Consider the following 19,732-nt stretch of genomic DNA (forward strand, 5'->3'; position numbering starts at 1 on the left):
TATTACGTTTAATTTTTTTTTTGAAAGAAATGTGGGATGCACTTCCCATTGTTAGAGCTAATATTTACTGAGTACTTAGTGTAGGCCAGCATCTGTTCTAAGAGTTTCATGTATTATACTGCTCCTCCTTATAGCCACGAACTTGGGGCTAATTGGCCTCCATCCAATTTTGCATATAAGGAAATTAATGCACATAGAAATTATAACTTGTCTACATGGATTTGTAGTTGGATTTATTACAGAAATCTGCTTTATCATTTTACATCTCTCTTACTGTTGGCAGCTGTATACTATAGGACAAAGTCACCGATACTCTGTGAGAAAAACAAGTGCATGGTCTTTGAGTGATGGTACCTGAGGTGGGTATCTGGACACATCAGAACTGTTTCCAAAGGTTTTCACATTTCTAAGAATGCAAATCTGAGACCATCCCTGAATTTTTAGCTCTAGAGCCACCAATTCAGAATTTCCTGTGTATAATTAAGCTTACCTTAAGAAATGGTCAATTCCTTTGAAGCTGAAAATCCCTTTTCGGAGGTCTTGCTTCCCATCCGTAAATCTTTTCTGCTCAGAGACTTAGGGATGGGTCACAGACCATCTCCAACATCTTCAGAATCTCATGGGATTGAGATTCCCACAGGGTTGGGAAGTAGGTGGGGTTTGGTGTGCTCCTCAGATATCATAGCTGGGATCTCAGGATACTGTTCTCTTCTGCCTATTTGTCCTTGCTGGAAAGTCTGTCTCTCCTCCTCCCCCTCATATTAAATCTGTGAATTCCTTTGAGGCAAATAGTCTTCTTTGTCTTTTTCATTTTTACTGCCCTAACACTGACTATAGTAATTCATTCATATAAATGTGCTTGGGTTGAAATTTTATTTGTATTACCTCTAGTAATCATTTGAATCATAGAAAAATCCACATTATCATTAAGTTTAACTGGTCATTTGATTTTAAAGCATTTGACACAGAGATTGTCTTAGTTGCAGAGAATAAATTGACACAATTAGAAATATCTAGGCAGTTTTGATTTTAATCTCAATGATTCGATAAGTATTTGTTAAATTTTGAATTTTATATTTTTGGGTACCTGAAGTAGCTTAGTTTTTTCTCTGGAGAAAACACCAGAAAGCCAAGTCACATTATGTGTTTAAAATGTGTAAACGAGTTTTGAATGCTGTGAGTTCTGATTAACTGTTTGGTTACTTTGCTGTATTAGAAAAGTTAGGTAGTGTGCCCAAGGTCATACACTGACAAATGTTAGACCAGTGATTAGATATTTCCTTACACTGTTTTGCAGTGTAAATAGTGGTTGAGAAGATGCCAAGGTAGATATCTAGTTCATCTGAGATGTCAACTTTCAACTAGATCCTAGGAATTTTGCTCTACTTTTTGTGTTTTTGAACATTTTTAGGGTAATTCTTGTGAAAGCACATACATACGTTAACATTCACATTTTCATAGACCAGTTTTCAATATGTGTTCTTACATTTCTAGCTGTGTTACCATGGACAGGTTAGTTAGTTTCTCTAAGTTTCAGTTTTCTCATTTATAAAATGAATATAATTCCTCTCTCTCTCCACCAAGATTTTTATGAGAATTATATGGGACAATATTAGTGCATGATATATATAGGCATTTGACAAGTATCAGTTCCCTTACCCACCTCTTGGGTTGTTAAGAATGGATGGAATCTTGTCATCATGGCATGGGAAATTCTTTATCTCTGAACTTATATGTAGAAGTCCTTCAACTTAGTATCTGCCTGATAAATATTTTTTAAAGCTAAATTTCAAAGGTATCAGAAAGACTGGATTCTGAAACAGAAAATTGTACTCCATTGGCAAATTTAGTAGCAGGCTATTTTTTATGACCATACAGTTGGAAATTACTGAGCTTTATTTGGTACTTTATAACCTCTATCAAGCCAGATAGGGCTCTTAGGGTTACTTCTTATAAGGTGCCCCCAAATGTTACACAGTATGGGTTTTAAAAAGGGCATTATGGCCAAAAGAGAAAACTCACAAAGTTCTCTGGCGAGAAAAACAGAAATTCATGAAGCCCCTCATTTTGCATCAGCCTATAGAAAGCATTTCAAAGCCAAGAATTTAGCTTAATGGAAAACTACCTTGTCCTAACTTTTCTCATTTAGCCTTTCATCAGGCTGGTCATTGTATGGGTACCTGAGGTGGGTATCTGGATGGGCATAGAAGATCAAGTCCAAACTCCTTTGCATTAACTGCACAGAGCCTTTTGAAGGATCTGACCCACTTACCGTGCCTGCATGATCCCTCAGTAATACTTGGTCACCTCCTGTTGTCTTTTACCTGTCATCTGTTGTCTTTCACCTCCTCATGGGCTCTTTCCTCTCTTTTTTCTTTAGGAGAGGAATTCAAACACATCTTCAGTGAAGCACCTCTAAATACATCGCAGAATAATTAATCTAGCCAGTGCCATCACTCTACCGTTTGTGTTCCCTGTTACAGCGCTTATCCTTCACATTGTTCTTCTATATAAGACTCTTAGAGTTTCCTGAGGGTAGTGACCATGTCTGTCACCAGTCTTTCATTCATTTATTCATTCTGTGACATCTATTCAGCCCCTGTTATGTGCAGAGACTGTGCCAGGTACTCACAATGGTGAATAAAAGCATATGTGATCACTGTCCCCCATGGAACTCAAAGGCTAGTTGTAAAGACAGAAACAACCATATACATAGGTGAGCTGTGGCTGCACCTGTGACTGTTGTTACGAATAGGAAGTATCTGGTGCAGTGAGAATCAACACTAGGGGTTGACGTGGGGAGGTCAGGGAAGGCTTCTGCAAGTACGTGAAGTTTGAACTGCGGGGGACTGGGACACAGTCTCTCTGGCTTCAAGCCCACGCCATCTTGATACCTGCTCCACCGGCTTGGACCAATGCATGCAAGGTGGCAAAAGGCAGTCAGATTGGTTATGTCAATTTAAGTTGTTAAACATCAATTCCACTAGAACAACGATAGGAAACTGGGCAATTAGGAAGAATTAATAACCCAAAGAAAACTAATAACCATAAATCTTCAATATGCTATTTCTATATACTAATCTAAATCTTATTTCTCAAGTGTGTATTTCTCACTTGAGAGTCACCAGTACAAAGTTACTGTACCCTGCATCTATCTGCTACACTATTCTCACCTTCCTCAACACACACACACAGAGTTGTATTTGTAGTCATATGACACTTGTAGGCCAATACTAAAATGGCTTCAGGGCTCATGGCGTAGGGGATTCCACAGTCAGAGAGAAAGCGGATAGCTACCTGGAACCAGAATTCTCTGGGCTAGCAGTTATCCATCTAATCCACCTGTGTCCAGAGCTGTCCAGGCTCTTGAATTTACAAAAGAAATAAAAGGCCCTATCCCTGTTCTGAAGGAGTTTGCTCTCTTTTTAGAAGCCATGTATGAGTGACACATTTGAGGAAAGCCATTCAAGACCCAGTATATTATTAATTGCTATTATTATTATACAATTACTATTAATTGTATTAACTGTATTAACTACATTAACTGTATTAACTACACTAACTGTATTAACTACAATTAATAAATGGTGAGATGTGGAGAAAAGGTAACCCTTCTGCACTATTGGTGGGAAAGGAAATTGGTGCAGCCACTATGGAAAACAGTATGGAAGTGCCTCAAAAAACTAAAAATAGAACTACTATGTGATCCAGAAATTCCTCTTGGGCTTACACTCAAAGGAAATGAAAACACTACTTTTGAAAAGATACATGCACCCCAATATTCACAGTCGCATTATTTATAATAGCCAAGATACAGAGGCATATATATATATGATTGAAGGCAAAAGAAGGGGGTAGCAGAGGATGAGACGGTTGGATGGCATCACCCATTCAATGGACATGAATTTGAGTAAACTCCGGGAGATAGTGAAGGACAGAGGAGCCTTGTGAGAGTTGGACATGATTTAGCGGCTAAACAACAGCAATATATAAATATGTATATACATGCAATGGAATATTAGCCATAAGAAGAATGAAATTCTGTCATTTGCAGCAATATGGATGGACCCCGAGGGTATGATGCTTACTGAAATAAGTCAGAGAAAGACAAATCCTGTATGTTATCATTTACATGTGGAATCTAAAATATGAAACAAGTAAATGAAAATAACAGAAACAGACTTACAGATATAGAGAACAACTGGTGGTTACCAGTGGGGAAAGTAGAGGAGGAAGGGGCAAAATAGCATAGGAGATTAAGAGTAAAAATAGTGATCTATAAAATAAATAAGCTACAAGGATATATATATTATATAGCACAGAGAATATAGTCAATATTTTATGATAACTTTAAATGGATAAGCTTTAAATAACATATAATCTATGAAAACATTGAATCACTAAGTTGTACATCTGAAACTAAAAAAACGATAAAGATCCAGTATAATAAAGTGCTAAAATTGTAGGGGAAGAGGAGGTAGGTTCTCACAGAGGAAGAGTGCTCAGTTCAGACCACAATAGTCAGGATGACTGCAAGAAGCCCATGGGCTTGAGTCATGCCCTGAAAGCACTGGATTAGGAAAAAAAAAAAGGAAACTACTAACATGTATTGTATGCCTATAATGTTCCAAGTACTATGCTAGGCAGTCTTTTAGCTTATTTTGGTCTCATTATGGCCTTGCAAAGTATATCTGTACATTCATGGTTTACAGATGAGGAAACTAAAACTTGGTTAATGTTATCAAATATTGTCTGAGTTTCAAATATCTGTGCTATCAAATATCGCCTACATCGCACAACTTTCTTTTTTAGACCTTTCTGTTTTCATACTTTGTTTTTAGAGAAGTACACCAAACTGATCATGATTGAAGACAATAAGGAAAACAAAGACCATTCCTTTGAAAGGGGAAGAGCAACCCTTATTTTTTCCTTAAAAAATGAAGTTGGAGGACTTATAAAAGCGTTGAAAATCTTCCAGGTAAATACTCTCCATATTTTTGCATAAAATTTTTATGAAATGGGTCTATAAGATTATTTGTAAATTCATCATTGGTGGACTACAGAAATGTTTTAAGTACTTAAATTTCTAAAATATTGCTCAGTTCTATCAAATTGGCAAGGGATACAAACAATTTATAGAAATAATTTATTATTTAATAAATGGGGAAGAAAGGTTTACGTCATAGATTTTGAAGAATCAAATTTTAATTTTAGCTAAATAAATATTCAGATTTTAATGATATTATTGATATTAATATGTTAAATTATATTTTATACAGCAAAATAGCAAGGCTTCTACAATTATATTGCTCCCTACTATCAGAGCTTCAGTGCCTTTGGCACTTAACTACACCTTTGGTGTGAAGGAAAATTGATGTGATGTGTAGGGAAACAATCCAGCAATATGTATTGTGAGTCTTAAAGTGTTCACACATTTTGGCCCAGTAATTTTACTTTCATAAATCTATCTTAAGGAAACTGGGTCAGCCAGTTGGAACATGAAAATTTACGGAGTGCTAAGTGCACAGTGCCCTGCTAGATATAAAGATGTGGCCCGGGGCAAAGCAGACACCGTGCCAGTCCTCAGAGTGTGTACAATCCAGTGGAGAAGACAAACACTAAACAATTACTTTTAGTAAATAAATGATTGTTGTTGTTGTTTAGTCACTAGGTTGTGTTTGACTCTTTTGTGACCCCGTGGAGCCTGCCAGGCTCCTCTCCCAGGCAAGAATACTGGAGTGGGTTGCCTTTCCCTTCTCCAGGGGATCTTACAGACCCAGGGATTGAATTCGTGATCTCTGCATTAGCAGGTGGATTCCTATCCACTGAGCTTCTGGTGGCTCAGATGGTAAAGAATCTGTCTGCAGTGCAGGAGACCCAGGTTTGACTTTCACTTTTTTTCACTTTTTCAACCAAAAGGGGGCAACCATTTTCAACTCTTGTAACTATATTGCATAGTATTAACTTCTATATTTATAAACAATATGTGTATTCTGCTGCTATTTCGTGATTTTTCCATCTGTAGATGTCACCTATTGGTTTTCTCCAATGGAAGTAAACATTTGGCTTCCTTGGCACAACTCCCTTCCTAGAGGCCTGCTCAACTTCCCTTTCCCCCAACTTCCCAGTGTAGTTATGCCCCAATTTTTGGCTATGTCAGTCTTTAGTGTTTTATTATTAAGATTATGTAAATCTTGCTCAAAGAAAAGCCATATTATCCATTATTCTGACTTTTTATATCTTTATGCACTTAGTACAAGATTACAACATAGTGTTTAAGGGCATAGACTATGGATTTGGACAGCCTGACTTTGAATTCCAGCTTGAACACTTACTAACTGTGTGCCTTTGGGCAAACTGCTTAACCTCTCTGTGCCTCTGTTTCTGTAATTGAAATATCTGATAGGGAATGTCTCACTTATTGCTTTAACTTTGATGTAATTTTCTTGGATCTTCTTGACTAAATTTTTCTCCTGGATGGAGTTTTAAATTATTTGATTGTATTTCCTTGCCCCATTCCATCAAGATTTTGATTTTAATAGCATTCAATTTTAGATTGATTTAGGAAGAATGGACATTTTGTGTCTTTTCCTCCAAAAACGTAATTTATAGCTTTACATTTGTTCAAGTCATCATTCAAAAAATATTTATGAATGCATTCTTGTTATAAAATTCGTAAGAAATAGATTCTGTGAAACTCTCCTTTGCTCCTGATCAGCTCCAGTATTTGTAGCTCACTTTCTTCTATTGGTTCCATGATAGATTCTACATTCCAGGATGAACCCTGCCTACTCCAGTTCCCAACATCCCTGACACTCACTCTCTATTGTTATTTATCAAGTTCATGTTCCCTGATAATTATCTCATCCCTACTTTTGCTCGTACAAGTCCCTCTTGTTTGGAATCCCCCTTCTCCCCTTCTGTTTATTAAGACTCGCCTCAGTTCCTATTTACTTCATAGAAACTTCTACTTTCTCTAGCTCATGATGCTTTTTCCATTTGTTGAATGTCTTCTGCACCTTAAGCCTGTATGTTATCATTTACATTATTTGTATTTTCTTAGTCTTTCAGGCTCCCTAGGTGGTGCTAGTGGTAAAGAATCCACCTGCCAATGCAGGAGACACAGAAATGAAGGTTTGATCCCTGGGTCGGGAAGACCCTCTGGAGTAGGAAATGGCAACCCACTCTGGTATTCTTGCCTGGAAAATTCCATAGACAGAGGAGAATCCTGGTGGGCTACAGTCCACGGAGCCACAAAAAATTCGACATGACTGAGTGTGCCCACACACACACACACACACACACTTAGTCTTTTATGTGTTAGCCAACTAGATTGTCAACTTCTTGTATGTCTTGCCTTTCTTCATATGCTTCACTGCCCTTACCTGGCTACACAGGTGTTCATGAAGTTAATTTAGATTCGACATGCTAGCATTGGAGAGCATCTAGTCTTTCTCATTTTTTAGATGTTGGGTGATTGGTTCTTATGTTTCATGATTATGTCAGCAGGGTTTTCCCTCAGCACCCAGATTGGTAACAGAAGATACCCTTCCCTAGCAGGTTTACACATATGGCACCCACAGCTCAGGCTGCCCTGGGAAGACATCAGAAGAAGCAATCTGGTTCAGCTGGTTACTTGAGTTTGTAGCCTAGGAGATAGGAGGTATTAAAAATTTTGTGTTCAAGCTGTTCATCTAGTTTTAGTAAATGGATTTTTTCAAAGGAAACTTTTCTTTCTGAAGGACCAAACACTAAGAAAACTTAAAAAAAAAAAAAACTAGCTTTTATTTGTGAGGATTTTCAAAGAGTTCTTTTCATCTAGAAGACTAGGTCTTTTGATTTGAATGCCAATCAGTTGTGGAAATCTGGGGGACTCCCTAGTGGGTGTTCATTTCATTTATTAGCTTTTGGAGGGTGTGGTGAATTTTTCAAACTTAAAAAAAAAGTACCTAATATTTAGGAGGAATTGTTTTGCTGTTGGCAGCACTAAAAATGGACTTTTCCCCCATTGGCTACTATGACAAACGATGAGATTGATTTTTAGTGGTAATGAAAGTAATTTGCTCAGAGACTATAATCATTTGAGGATACTCTTCATCTTCTTTCCACAGGAGAAGCATGTGAACCTGTTACATATCGAGTCCCGAAAATCAAAGAGAAGAAGCTCAGAATTTGAGATTTTTGTTGACTGTGATATCAGTAGAGAACAACTGAATGATATTTTTCATCTGTTGAAGTCTCATTCTAATATTCTCTCTGTGAATCTACCAGATAATTTTACTGCGAAGGAAGACGGTAAGTTGAAAGGTGAAAATGCTACTCAGATGATTAAGTGCATAATATATGTGTCTGATCTTATGTTTATCTTAAAGGCATAAAAGTAAAAATCAAACACTGTCTCTTCAAATTGCTTACAATCTGATAATAAAGAAGATACAAAATGTAACTGCTCAAGATGCTGAAGAAAAATTATAAAGCAACACTTTATCAAAGGCGAGAGAAGTGAAGAGGAAACCTTGAGTATAATAAAGAATTCAGAATAGTTAGAAATCCATTTTGTTATCTCAATTTTTAAATTGTCAGGCATTTCTTGGTTTGACAAATCTCAATTTACAATCTCTGAGCACTTAATAACTCTTACAGGGCAGACTCTTAGCAGATATTAAATGGATATTTGAATTTGCTGAAAATGTTAACAATTACTGATGACTATGCATGCATCGGAGAAGGAAATGGCAACCCATTCCAGTATTCTTGCCTGGAGAATCCCAGGGACAGAGGAGCCTGGTGGGCTGCCATCTATGGGGTTGCACAGAGTCAGACACGACTGAAGTGACTTAGCAGCAGCAGCAGCAGCAGCAGCATGATATGAAATACTTTATATGTGAAATACAGTGTTCTTCCTTGCCCTCACTTCCACCAAAACCAATGGAAAAGCAGTAAAGCCCTCTAAGTTTTTAGATGCTCAGATAGCAAGGATATAGCCTAAAATCTCTATTGTGAAAATATCCTTGTAGTTTACTTAGGGCAAAAGACAAGCAAATAAATCAGTTACATTTTGTATATGGTATTCAACTTTAAATAATCCCTTCAGATTATGTAACAAGATTGGGGGTGTAATGAGTGCTGATATGCATCTGTTATGTATTTGTATGGCTATGTGTGCTAAGTTGCTTCAGTTGTGTCCAACTATTTGTGATCCCACAGACTGTAGCCCTCCAGGCTCCTCTGTTCATGGGATTCTCCAGGCAAGAATACTGGAGTGGGTTGCCATTCTCTTCTCCAGCGGATCTTCCTGACCCAGGGATCGAACCCGTGTCCCCTGCATTGGCAGGCAGATTCTTTACTTGGGAAGCCCTGGACTTTGGTTACCTCATCTATAAAATGATGAGTTTTATAGAGGCTAAACTGTTCAGTTGATATTTAGGGAACAGCAGCTTGTGTCAGATATTTCTACTAAGAAATGGGGATATATAAAAAAAAAAATCTTACCCTAGAGTCATTCCAATTCTTTTCTGTAAGACAGCCATATACGGATTCATTGCAGTAAAACATAGTAAAATCTTTTGGAGAATTAGAATCATAGTCTCGGGAACCCAGAAGATAGAGAATTAGCTCCGCCTACAGGGTTAGGGAAGGCTCATTTGATTTGGGTCTTGAAGGAGAAGGATATTCTCAGGAAAATTGAAAGATGAGTTGGATGGAGCAGGACTGGGAGTGGAATAGGTATTCCAGGGAGAAGAGCTTTAGGAAGGCTTGTGTGTGTGAGGGATGGCAAGATCAAAGTGGCAAAGACATACATGATCTCTAGGATACTTTTAATCAACAAAAATAAACAGTCAGTGAAAGTGAAAGTTGCTCAGTCATGTCCGACTCTTTGCCACCCCATGGACTATACAGTCCATGGAATTCTCTAGGCCAGAATACTGGAGTAGGTAGCCTTTCCCTTCTCCAGGGGATCTTCCCAACCCAGGGATTGAACCCAGGTCTCCCACATTGCAGGCAGATTCTTTACCAGCTGAGCTACACATTCAGAGTTTTTAATAACATTCAGAGTTTTTTAATAATTTAAAAACATTTAAATTTAAAGACATTCAGAGTTTTAAACATTTAAATTTAAAAATGTTCAGAGTTTTTGATAAATTTGCACCTTGATCTGTAAAGTTCATCCTTATCTACTTTTTAAGGATAGCTAAAGATGTAGCTTAAACTGTTTTGAACTTTCGGTCTGTGACTAAAAAACATCATTTCTCCAAGACTTAGGAAGTTAAGGCTCGAAACATTTTTAAATTCAACATTTTGAATAAGATGTACTTAGAACTAGAGCAACTTACTTGTTTACATTTTGCCCCAAAGTACAAGCTAAAATAAAAAATCTCATCCAAATGCATTTGTGACTTCCTTAATTTCTTCTTTCTTATTGCCTAATTTAAGAGGATCTCTTCAACTGTTAGTGGTTTTTGTATTTTGCAGGTATGGAAACTGTTCCTTGGTTTCCAAAGAAGATTTCTGATCTGGACCATTGTGCCAACAGAGTTCTGATGTATGGATCTGAACTGGATGCTGACCATCCTGTAAATATTTTAAATATAAAATATAAAAATATAAAATTTTCATGAAAATAATTTAAAACAAACTAAAAACTTAAGGGTATTATTTTTCTTTTTTAGAGAAAGTGCTTATTCTAGACTAAATAAGGATCTTGATTAATCTGAGTTTCAGGAAGTGTTATTAGACCTTCATGTTGGTGGACTTGATACCAAGTGACTGAAGAGCATCCAATTTCATTGACTCTACAACATCTGTCCCATGTCTGGGGTTCTTAAAATTGAGAGCTCTTCCAAGAATTATACTACAGTTAAGACCATGTCTGCAGTTTCTATTAAAATGTGATACAGTATAGGCGTGAGTTGGAGCATTACTAAGTCTGGAGCATTAGTACTTCTTATGGATGTCTAGGATCCTAGGAGGGGAGGAGAGGAGCGAGTCCGCATTAGAGTTGTTCAGGCCAGGGGTTTAATCTAGCTTCTATCACTCATTAGCTGTGTAAATGTGACCGTGTACTGCTTTAAACAGCCCCCAGCTGATCAGTGAATTTATAATAATATCTTATTAAGTAAGTATTGGAATTAATAAATTCCTGTAACTGCCCTTGGGGAGTTTACAGTCTAGCTGCAAAAGTAAGTTGTGTATATATAAATACACATACAAGATTTAAATATGAAAAGTGTGCTAAGTGGCTTGCAAAGGCTGTTTTGAGATATACACAAGGGAGGAAACACTTCTAGCTGAAGAGATCAGAGAAAGGTAACCTGTTAACTTGGTCTTAGAGAATTTTGGCAGGAAAGAGATGGGGAGAAAGGACAATTCATTGCAAAATGAGCAAAGATTCAAAGGTAAAAAAATCTGGGACATGTTTACGGAAAGGGGAAAGGGGTGTAAATCAGTTTTACTGACCTACTACCAAGGCCTGCTTATTTTCACCTCCTAAATATTTCTTAAATTTGTTCCTTGTTTATTCTTATTACCATATCCCTTAACTGGTTTCCCTGCCTTCAGCCTTGCCACCTCCATCCTCTCCTCCTCATAGTCACAAGAATGATCTAAAGCCTGAGTGTCACCATTACCCCTCGTGTGCATAAGTATAGATCTAAGAAAATTGAAAACATAAGTCCATGAGAAAACTTGAACAGGGATGTTCATGAAAGCATTATTCATAGTAGCAAAAAGGTAGAAACAACCCAAATATCCATCCATGATAAATGGATAAGTTAAGCATGGTATGTCCCCCAAATGAAATACTAATGGCCATAAAAAAAGCGTGAAATACTCAACATGTTACAGCATGGGTGAAGAACCTTGAAAGCACTGTCATAGTGAAAGAAAAGCCATTCACAAAAGGCCATATATTGTGTGATTTCTTTTATACACAATGTCCAGAACAGGCACATTCCTAGCAATAGGAAGTAGATTAGTGACTTTCAGGCCTGGGGGTGAGAGAAAATGGGAATAGACTGCAAATGAGTAGGATGTTTCTTTTTAGGGTGATAAAGTGTTCTGGAATTATGGTGGAGGTGGTTGTACAATATCCTAAACCCCACTAAATTGTACACTTTAAAATGTAAGTTTTAAGGTATGTGATTTTACATCTTGCTAGTTGTTATTTAAAAAAAAATCCCAATGACTTCCAGTTACCCCAAGAGTAAAATCTAGGCTCTGAAACAGACCTTTATTAGCAGGCCTGTAACTAGTCTTCACGGTGCTCCACCTCACTCTCCAGACTCCAGCAGTGTTGGGTTGGGTATGTTTTCCTAGGCACAACACGCTAGTTTTCATTTCTGCGCTATCCTTGGTGCTGTGCTTCCTGTCCCACACCTAGCCCTCTCAACTCCTCTTCTGAGACTTAGCTTAGGAGTCATCACCGGGGACCCTTTCCTCACCCACCTGTCCTCTTCACGTACTCTGGATTATGAGTTTCTCTTGTGAGTTCAAGTGGCATTTTGTGCCTGTCTTTAACAAGCCATTTATCATATTACTTCAAAATCATTGGTTAAAATAAACTCCTTGAAGACCCAGATTGTACTGTGCTTTTCTGAATTTTAGCACAAGGCCAGGTGCATAGTAGGGACTTCTAAATCTATGTTAAACATACAAGTCTCATTCTTTCAGTTGTCCTCCCCTTCTTCCCTATTTAGTTTTGATTATTTTAGTTTTGATTATTTTCTCCTGAGATTTGCTTTTTGATGCCTTATTTTGCCTATTTTTCTTAATAGGTGTAAATTCTAATGTTACTATTTTGTCTATTTTTATTATCATTATTTGCTTCTGCAAATGATTAATATGTCAGCATTTTGCAATAAACTCTGAGGCTAGATTCAGCTTCCATAATATCAAGTATTAGTAATTACTACTTTGTTATTAATTACAGGAAAATATAACTGAAGATGTAGTCAAACAATTAAGAAAAAAAACTCACCTTTGCAAAAGAGCCATGTACTTTAATGAGGGTGGTACTTTTCTTTTTCCTCAAACTATTTTATTTTTGTAGCTACTGTAGTATTTTTATATCCATAATATATTTTATCTTTGTAGTCACTGTCATATAAAGCTGTCATATAACAATGACTTTAAAATGATCATAAACTTCTAAACAGTGCTTGCTCAAAATAAGTTATACAGCCCTTCTTTATAGTCATTCACATAATAATGAAATGTTTTCTAAATCATTTGTCAAGTATATTTTAGTATGGATATTTAAAAACTTTTCTCTAATTATTAGGGCTTCAAAGACAACGTCTACCGTAAAAGACGAAAGTATTTTGCAGATTTGGCTATGAACTATAAACAGTAAGTGTACTATAAAAATAACTTAATCAACTTTGAAATAATGAAATAAATTATGCTCATATAGTAAATAGAAAACAAAATATGTGCTACTGTTTATTGGATGCTAATTCAAAATGACTTCTTTTCTTTATCTCATTAGTGGAGACCCCATTCCTAGGGTTGAATTCACTGAAGAAGAGATTAAGACCTGGGGAACCGTGTTCCGAGAACTCAACAAACTTTACCCAACCCACGCCTGCAGAGAGTATCTCAAAAACTTACCTTTGCTTTCTAAATACTGTGGATACCGGGAGGATAATATTCCACAATTGGAAGATGTCTCAAACTTTTTAAAAGGTAATGAGCTAATTAATTTTTATAAGGGGAGTACTGAACTCTTTTTCAATCACAACAGAATTTTTAATAGGGGACTAACGTCTAGTTATATGGGAAGTAAGAATTTTTCTGTATTCTGTCCTGGAGAATTGGGCACCACATTTGAAGCGGGATGTTCATAACCTGGAGCAAATGTGGAGGAAAGTGAGCAGAATTGTAAGGGGATAGGAAAATGTATCAGATAAGTAAAATTTGAAGGATCCTTAAGGAACCTGGGAATTTAGGGGAGTTCATAGCTTTATTTAAATATTTGAAGGTCATCTTATGTATTAGAGGGATTATTATACAGCTCTAAAGTAAAGGACAGTTGGATAGAAAGAGCAAACTTTTAGTTCGAAATGGAGATCTTGCTAAAATAGCCATTTGAAATGCAGCAGGCTAATGAGATAATTAGTTCTACATCCATGGAAATGTTCATGCAAAAGTTCCATACCCACTGAGGGATGTGATAGAGAAGACTCAGGCACCTTCAGACAGGTTGGAGTAAATGATCTCTGAAGCCCCTTTCTACCCTAAGATTCTATTGTTTTCCCAAGAAAGAAGATGTTTTAGGGGAAGCATAAATGAAGAGTAAGGACAACTTTCCTCCTTTTAGTCCATCATGCTTACTTGGGCCAGGTTTCCTTATTTTTTCCTAGCAAAAATAAGAAATAAAATGAATGATCAATGATCTCCAGAGTCTACAGTATGTAAGAGAAATAAATATCCCCTTTGATCTCAGCAGATTAGAACCTTAGGAGAAAAAAATAGAAGTTATGTTTTTGACTCAAAGGGAGTTTAGTGAAAGTGAAAGTTGATCAGTCGTGTCCAACTCTTTGCGACCCCAAGGATTATACAGTCCATGGAATCCTCCAGGCCAGAATACTGAAGTGGGTAGCCTTTCCCTTCTCCAGGGGATCTTCTCAGCCCAGGGATTGAACCCAGCTGGATTCTTTACCAGCTGAGCCACAAGGGAAGCCCAAGAGTGGGTAGCTTATCCCTTCTCCAGCAGATCTTCCCAACCCAGGAATCAAACCGGGGTCTCCTGCATTGCAGGCAGATTCTTTACCAACTGAGCTATCAGGAAAGCCCCAAAGGGAGTTTATCTTATCGAGTTGAATGATATCTAATAGTATTTTCCAATCATAATAGAATTTATTACATAGACTGTTATAAACATCTACATATGTTTTCAACTCCATAATTCTCATTCCTCAGTCACTATATACAAAACTAAGAACTAAACAGAAGATGGCAATATAGTTTTTACAAGGGAAGAACTGCTGGTAGTATTTCCTATGAAAACTAGGTTTAAAAATAGTAGTGATTAAGAATGGCAGAGAACCAAAGCACATGAACTTGTGGGGCTTAACAAAGATAGACTAACATATGCTACGGAAGTTATTATCAAATCACATTTACATGAGATTTAGAGGAAATATTTTGTTATGGATATGAAACTGAAAGCTGATCACTTGGGGTCTGGAGCTTGAGCAGGCTGCAGAGCTTATAGCTAAAGATGTTTCAAGGGAAAGTGTCAAAGACAGAAACCAAAACTAAAAGTCAGTTCCAACAAAATGTGAGTTGGAAAGGGCAACCTTCCCTGGAAAATATGGTGGCCACTAGGCAACTGTGGTTGTTTAAGTAATTGAAATAAATGTAAATCAAGATGTTAGTTCCCCAACCACATTAGCCACATTTCAGTGCTCAGTAGCCACACATGGCTAGTGGATACCCTATTGGGTAGTCCACATAATGAACATCTCCATCTTTTTGGAAAATTCTTTTGTCCATCAGAGTGGGAGAATCCAAGTACAAAGGAATGGGGTGGAACTGGAATTACCAGAATGTGAGAACTGAAGTTGAAAGGTCCTAGGATGACCCACAAGACTTGCTAGAACTAACATTAAAACAAGATGTCCTTTTCATCAGAGGAGACTGGAATGCAAAAGTAGGAAGTCAAGAGATACCTGGAGTAACAGGCAAGTTTGGCCTTGAAGTACAAAAGGAGGCAGGGCAAAGGCTAACAGAGTTTTGCCAAGAGAATGCACTGGTTGTAGCAAGCACCCTCTTTCGACAAAACAAGAGACAACTCTACACGTGGACGTCACTAGATGGTCAATACCGAAATCAGATTGATTATATTCTTTGCAGCCAAAGATGGAGAAGCTCTATACAGTTAGCAAAAACAAGACCAGGAGCTGACTGTGGCTCAGATCATGAACTCCTTATTGCAAAATTCAGACTTAAATAGAAGAAAGTAGGGAAAACCACTAGACCATTCAAGTATAACCTACATCAAATCCCTTATGACTATACAGTGGAAGTGACAAATAGATTTAAGGGAATAGATCTGATAGACAGAGTGCCTGAAGAACTATGGACGGCATTTTGTGACATTGTACAGGAGGCAGTGATCAAGACCATCTCCAAGAAAAAGAAATGCAAAAAGGCAAAATGGTTGTCTGAGATTGTCTTGCAAATATCTGAGAAAAGAAGAGAAGCTAAAGGCAAAGGAGAAAAGGAAAGCTATACCCATCTGAATGCAGAGTTCCAAAGAATAGCAAAGAGAGATAAGAAAGCCTTCCTCAGTGATCCATGCAAAGAAATAGAGGAAAACAATAGAATGGGAAAGCCTAGCGATCTCTTCAGGAAAATTAGAGATACCAAGGGAACATTTCATGCAAAGATGGGCACAATAAAGGACAGATATGGTATGGACCTAATAGAAGCAGAAGACATTAAGAAGAGGTGTTAAGAATACACAGAAGAACTATGCAAAAAAGATCTTCAGGATCCAGATAACCACGATGGTGTGATCACTCACCTAGAGCCAGACAGCCTGGAATGCAAAGTCAAGTGGGCCTTAGGAAGCATCACTATGAACAAAGCTAGTGGAGGTGATGGAATACCAGTTGAGCTGTTTCAAATCCTAAAAAATGATGCTGTTAAAGTGCTGCACTCAATATGCCAGCAAATCTGGAAAACTCAGCAGTGGCCACAGGAATGGAAAAGGTCAGTTTTCATTCCAATCTCAAAGGAAGGCAATGCCAAAGAATGTTCAAGCTACTGCACAATTGTACTCATCTCACACGGTAGCAAAGTAATGCTCAAAATTCTCCAAGCCAGGCTTCAACAGTATGTGAACTGAGAATTACCAGATGGTCAAACTGGATTTAGGAAAGGCAGAGGAACCTGAGGTCAAATTGCCAACATCTGTTGGATCATAGAAAAAGCAAGAGAGTTTCAGAAAAACATCTATTTCTGCTTTATTGACTACGCCAAAGCCTTTGACTGTGTGGATCACAACAAACTGTGGAAAATTCTTCAAGAGATGGGAATACCAGACCACCTGACCTGCCTCCTGAGAAATCTGCATGCAAGTCAAGAAGCAACAGTTAGAACTGGACATGGAACAACAGACTGGTTCCAAATCGGGAAAGGAGTACGTGAAGGCTGTATACTGTCATCCTGCTTATTTAACTTATATGCAGAGTACATCATGAGAAATGCTGGGCTGGATGAGGCACAAGCTGGAATCAAGATTGCTGGGAGAAATATCAATAACCTCAGATATGCAGTGATACCACCCTTATGGCAGAAATCGAAGAACTAAAGAGCCTCTTGATGAAAGTGAAAGAGGGGAGTGAAAAAGCTGGCTTAAAACTCAATATTCAGAAAACTAAAATCATGGCATCTGGTCCCATCACTTCATGGCAAATAGAAAGGGAAACATGGAAACAGAGGCTTTATTTTCTTGGGTTCCAAAATCACTGCAGATGGTAACTGCAGCCATGAAATTAAAAGGTGCTTGCTCCTTGGAAGAAAAGCTATGACCAATCTAGACAGCATATTTAAAAACAGATACGTTACTTTGCCAACAAAAGGGTCCATCTATTCAAAGCTATGGTTTTTCCAGTGGTCATGTATGTATGTGAGAGTTGGACCATAAAGAAAGCTGAGCACTGAAGAATTGATGCTTTTGAACTGTGGTGTTGGAGAAGACTCTTGAGAGTCCCTTGGACTGCAAGGAGATCCAACCAGTCCATCCTATAGGAAATTAGTCCTGAATATTCACTGGAAGGACTGATGCTGAAGCTGAAACTCCAATCCTTTGGTCACCTGATGAGAAGAACTGACTCACTGGAAAAGACCCTGATGCTGCGAAAGATTGAAGGCAGGAGGAGAAGGGGATGACAAAGGATGAGATGGTTGGATGGTATCACTGACTTGTTGGACATGAGTTTGAGCAAACTCCGGGAGTTGGTGATGGACAGGGAAGCCTGGTGTGCTGCAGTCCATGGGGTCGCAAATAGTCAGACACGACTGAGCAACTGAACTGAACTGAACTGAGATTTTGAAATAAGGGACAGGATTAAAGCTTATAGAGGATTAAAGCTTACAGTGGCAGCAAGTGACTTTTACAGTGGGCATGCAGTCTCAAATGTTGGGGAATGAAAGAGCACCAGTCAGTTCAGATAAAGAAACTACAAGAGGGAGTAATGGCTAAAAGTGGCTAAAAATGTCATAGTTTCAAAAAACGGTTCTTATCTAAATTAATAGATTTTTAAAGTTTTTTTTTTTTTTTTTAAGAAAGATTGTCTAAGGGTTAGTTTAAGCTCTTCATAGAGATAGCAAGTTGTAGTGTAGGGCCTGGGTTCATCCTACGTTCATCATCTACTGTGTGGCCTTGGGCACATTATTGAGTCTTTGAGCCATAGTTTTATAGTTGGCACAATGAAGAGACTGAACTTTAACTCATAAACATGAAAGGAGATGTCATGTGTAAAAATTCGTAACTCATTGTCTGGCCACCGTAAGTGCTTAATAATTATGACTTGTATGACACGTTTTAATTTCATGTTCTCCCTCAAAGTGTCAACTTGGTGCCACTGGCAGAATTAAAATGTTGCAGTGACTAGTCTATTCTGGTGAACATTTTTCTCCTTTGCTTTGCAGAACGCACAGGTTTTTCCATCCGTCCTGTGGCTGGCTACTTATCACCAAGGGATTTCTTATCAGGTTTAGCCTTTCGCGTTTTTCACTGCACACAGTATGTGAGACACAGTTCAGATCCTCTCTACACTCCAGAACCGTAAGTACTCCTATTGCAGCATCCTTCCATCAATATGGTACTTACCTCATGAGTTTTTTTTTTTTTTCATGAAGATCAAGTGAATTAGCACATGTAAAGCATTTTGAATGATGCCTGGCCTGTAATACATGTTCTATGCACTATACCTGTTAGCCATTATTATTACCAGTAGTAACTGACAACCTGTTAGGTACCAAGTACTGTTCTAAGCATAGGGGATGTAAGACTGAAAAAAATTCAAAGTTTCATGCCTTCATAGGGCGTATATTCCAATGGGAGATACAGACAATAAACAAACAAGTAAATATGAATAAAATAGAGTATCAGGAGGTTATAAGTTCTATGGAGGAAAATAAAGCAGGGAAAAGGGACAGACGGGTGTGTGTGTGTGGTGTGTGTTTCTATTTTGAAAAGGGTGATCAGAGAAGGACTCTCTGAGAAGGTGACATTTGAACAGAGACCTGACTTGGGGGTGGAGGTGGGGCGACATGTGGATGTCTCTGGGTATTTGCGTGAATTTGTGTATATGTGTTTGTGAATGCCCAAGGTTTTGAACCAAAATAATTTCTTTACTATAATAATGTCCTTTGTGGTCCATTTCCAAAGTAATACCACATGATCAGTTTGAATAAAAGTAAGATCAGGTTTTTATTTGATTGAATGGTTGATCATGCATTTATGTTAAACATCATAGTGTGACAACTTGTACCTCTTTTTCAGAGATACCTGCCATGAACTCTTAGGTCATGTCCCCCTTTTGGCTGAACCTAGTTTTGCTCAATTCTCCCAAGAAATTGGCCTGGCTTCTCTCGGAGCTTCAGAAGAGGCTGTTCAAAAACTGGCAACGGTATAAATCTGGAAATCAATTAAGATCATTAATTCTTAACTGGGGTGGGATGTGGGTATTTGTGTAGTTTAAAAGTACATATTGCAGAT

At 37.8% G+C, this 19,732-nt stretch overlaps 1 protein-coding gene across 3 annotated transcripts in view; it reads left to right on the forward strand.

Annotated features, from left to right (window-relative positions):
* TPH1 (tryptophan hydroxylase 1) overlaps window positions 1–19,732 on the forward strand; it is a 29,900-nt gene that overhangs the window by 2,656 nt on the left and 7,512 nt on the right. For all 3 annotated transcript variants that reach the window (XM_043901734.1, XM_043901738.1, XM_043901726.1), the window contains 7 exons: window positions 4,842–4,978; window positions 8,112–8,295; window positions 10,474–10,574; window positions 13,280–13,347; window positions 13,487–13,683; window positions 18,661–18,796; window positions 19,517–19,643. In XM_043901734.1, coding sequence (XP_043757669.1) covers window positions 4,862–4,978; window positions 8,112–8,295; window positions 10,474–10,574; window positions 13,280–13,347; window positions 13,487–13,683; window positions 18,661–18,796; window positions 19,517–19,643 — 930 coding nt within the window. In that variant the 5' untranslated portion in view covers window positions 4,842–4,861. The remainder of the gene's footprint in view (window positions 1–4,841; window positions 4,979–8,111; window positions 8,296–10,473; window positions 10,575–13,279; window positions 13,348–13,486; window positions 13,684–18,660; window positions 18,797–19,516; window positions 19,644–19,732) is intronic.

This window comes from Cervus elaphus, chromosome 1 (genome assembly GCF_910594005.1).
Source record: "Cervus elaphus chromosome 1, mCerEla1.1, whole genome shotgun sequence".
Lineage (NCBI taxonomy): Eukaryota > Metazoa > Chordata > Mammalia > Artiodactyla > Cervidae > Cervus > Cervus elaphus.